Below are 2,883 nucleotides of genomic sequence, written 5' to 3'. Positions count from 1 at the left end.
ATGGTTAATTATGTCACTGAATGGCCAGTGACCCTGATGTGTTTACCTGCACCTACCTCCTGTAATGTGCTATAAGATGAAATGAAATGGCATCTTTTAATAACAGATGTGGCTCTGCCCGTTTGAGATAGAAGTGTGTTGGTATCACTATGGACCAGGACCTCTCCTTAACATCACCCGCCATGTTGGGGTAATGAACCTGCATTGTAATCATCAATCGTAATGAAAACGCACGACTCAAAGTTTCTCTTGCTGATACCTGTGGTTAAATGTGTTGTTGCTACACAAGCTGCAGTTTTCATTTCTCCCATCAGGTTTAGCACCACACCCAAAAATACAGACACCCTGTTACACAAGAGAAAAATCAAAGTCTCGCTAATAAAGATATAATTTGGATTCATGTTAGAGTCTTATTGTATTTCCTATTCGTGGTATAATCAGGTTTGAATGTTGGAGAGCCACTCAGGAGTTTAGCATCTGACGTGTGTGTGTGTGTTTGTGTGTGTGTGTGTGTGTATGTTTTTACTGCCGCTCCTTGTACATTCACACATTCACAGAGACATCTTGTGTGTTTAAACCAGTTCTATAACATTCCTGTAGTAGAACAATCATCATCTCATCATTGTGTTTGTGGATTCAATCGGTCACTGCCACGTAGTATTTACATCTAATAAAGGTCAATCACATTGTTAATCACATTTTGGTTTCACATAACAACGAGGAAACCAGGACGACGCGAATGATTTAACTTCTCTCTCTCATTTTCATTTACTCATAACATAAGATGGTGAGTAGCTGCTTTTAAGTGGTTTCATTTCTAAATATGTTGATTGTTGAAATATATCCTAATGTGTCCTGTATTATTTCCAATTATTTTTGTATACCATCAGGCTGATGCACAAAAAAGAAAAAGGTAAGATTTACTCAACCACGAGTAGTTACTGGTGCATTCTGCTTTTCATTTCTCTAAACTGATGTTTTTTTATTTTAGGCAAGGCACTCCAATGAGTGAAGATGGTCTCAAAGAGAATTCTTTAACAATCATTAAAAAAATGATGGAACTGAGTGAAAAGACTCAGGAAGATACTTCAATGTTGGTGGATGAGGTATGACTGATGGCAACAAATCAGTTTTTGGACATAACGTACGGCGTGGTCAGTTTGTTTTGAACATATACAACATAGGAAATCATATCTCTTTGTGTGTGACCTGTGTTTTGACCTTTCAGATTCTTCACAGCATCTTCTTTTTGGAAGTGATCAATGATACAAAGTTTTCCCCAAACAATATTGTGAGGGATGAAAAGATGTTGAATGAATTGAAAACTCGCTTCCCAAACCCTTTTGACCACTATTCCTCTCGTCTACCCAAGCGAAGTCCAATTTCATGTGTGTTAGACATGGTAAGATTATATTTTGTTAAAAGATGATACAGTTTGTAAAATTGTAAGGTCTTGCTACCTCACTTAAACATATTGAAATGTCACAGTTTATGATTAATGTACCGCAGTAAATTTCACCCACACAAAGCTTGACTCAGTGGATAATTCTGCATTTGTGGTGATAACACCAGCTTGATAATATATGTTTTTGCTTGCAGATTGTCCGCCTGATTGGACAAGAGAATGAAAACCAAATAATAAAAATGCTCCAAGATGTCATCAGGCCAAAGTCCGGGGATAATAACAGCAAAAAAAAGCGTTTCACCTCGTTCACCATCTGTGTCTCTCAGAAGACCGAGGGCCCAGATTCAGCCCGATACTATGGAGTCTCCATGTCCACTTCTGGCCGTCTTCTCGGGAAGATCATAGTGGCTGCCTCCTGTTTAAGCGCCTGGGACAGTCATGTAGCTGATGCAGTCATGACCTACTGTCCAGGCACGACCAAGAAATCATACTTTGATGGAACAATCCAGCTTCCAGAGAGTGTCAGGTGCCAGGCGTTTAGCCTCAGCACAGGAGATGAAATGCCTCCATGCAGATCATGTGGGAATTTATTTGGTTTGTACAAAAATACAGAAGACGAGGGGTGGGCCTATGGCAACTGTGCTGAAGTTGAGAGCCTGAGTAACTTGCTCAAAAATGAGAATGAAGTTAAAAAGCAAGTACAACCAACATCTCAGATGTGTAAAGATGAGAACAGACAGAAGGCTAAAAAAGAAACAAAGGATCATCTTCTGGATTTACTGCAGAAAGTGAAATTTAAAACGGGTTTAGAGTTCTACACACCACAGAGAGGGTTACCTCTTAGAAATGGGGGAAATGTTTAATAGATAAAAGTGATATAATTGGATATTGGTGATAAATGTGTTTTCTTGTAGTATTTTGGGGAAAGCCAGTTTAGTTGGGCATTTTCTTTAAGCAACTTGTGAGAAGGTAATTTTGTCTTAAAGTTGGACACTGGACTGTATGTAACCTGACAAATTATAAAATATGGAGTTTTTGTTTATTTCTCTGAATGGTCCTAAAGGAGTTTTTTTAAATTGAAAACAACTGGACTAGGTTATTTGTCTGGGAAGACGTTTCACCTCTCATCCAAGAGGCTTCATCAATGATCGATGAAGCCTCTTGGATGAGAGGTGAAACGTCGTTGTTGTTTTCGATTTAAAAAAACTCCTTTAGGATACTATGACCTGGACAAATGAGAATATACAGAGGCTTCTCTGAATGGTAATATTCTCATTTGTATATTGTAACTCTGGGTTACTATTTCTGTTGTTGTGTAACCTTACGTTTATGTCAAACAATACCTATTTATATATTTTTCAATCAAAATAAATCTTGTGATTTTGGATATACACATATATGGACACTTTATTAAAATTTTGCATTGGTTATGTTGTGTTGCTATTAAGATATGCAGTGCCTAATGGTGATTTATTGCA

General features: G+C 37.8%; 1 protein-coding gene across 2 annotated transcripts; it reads left to right on the top strand.

Annotated features, from left to right (window-relative positions):
* Nucleotides 1-674: 674 nt before the first annotated feature.
* LOC111671479 (uncharacterized) lies at nucleotides 675-2,798 on the top strand. Of its 2 annotated transcripts, XM_087179933.1 has the most exons (5): nucleotides 677-787; nucleotides 891-913; nucleotides 992-1,106; nucleotides 1,229-1,402; nucleotides 1,600-2,798. In XM_087179933.1, exons 1-5 carry the CDS (start codon nucleotides 785-787, stop codon nucleotides 2,266-2,268), a joined length of 984 nt encoding a protein of 327 aa, XP_087036059.1. In that variant the 5' UTR covers nucleotides 677-784; the 3' UTR covers nucleotides 2,269-2,798. The 2 variants fall into 2 exon arrangements, with proteins under 2 accessions (XP_087036058.1, XP_087036059.1); XM_087179932.1 differs by having other exon boundaries at nucleotides 675-913.
* The last annotated feature ends 85 nt before the right edge of the window (nucleotides 2,799-2,883 follow it).

This window comes from Seriola lalandi, unplaced genomic scaffold (assembly GCF_002814215.2).
Source record: "Seriola lalandi dorsalis isolate HSWRI2012SDOR001 ecotype SW California unplaced genomic scaffold, Sedor1 jcf7180002054879, whole genome shotgun sequence".
Taxonomy (NCBI): Eukaryota; Metazoa; Chordata; class Actinopteri; order Carangiformes; family Carangidae; genus Seriola; species Seriola lalandi.
Note: the sequence above shows the minus strand (reverse complement) of the source record. Positions and strands in the feature narration are given on the sequence as shown.

Bases quoted from the DNA above. Each gene is read 5' to 3' on its own strand.
- LOC111671479 (XM_087179932.1), top strand. From the start codon at position 849: ATGTGTCCTGTATTATTTCCAATTATTTTTGTATACCATCAGGCTGAT. The intron at 1,107-1,228 runs GTATGACTGATG...TTGACCTTTCAG, and splicing joins CTTCAATGTTGGTGGATGAG to ATTCTTCACAGCATCTTCTT. The intron at 1,403-1,599 runs GTAAGATTATAT...TTTTGCTTGCAG, and splicing joins TTTCATGTGTGTTAGACATG to ATTGTCCGCCTGATTGGACA.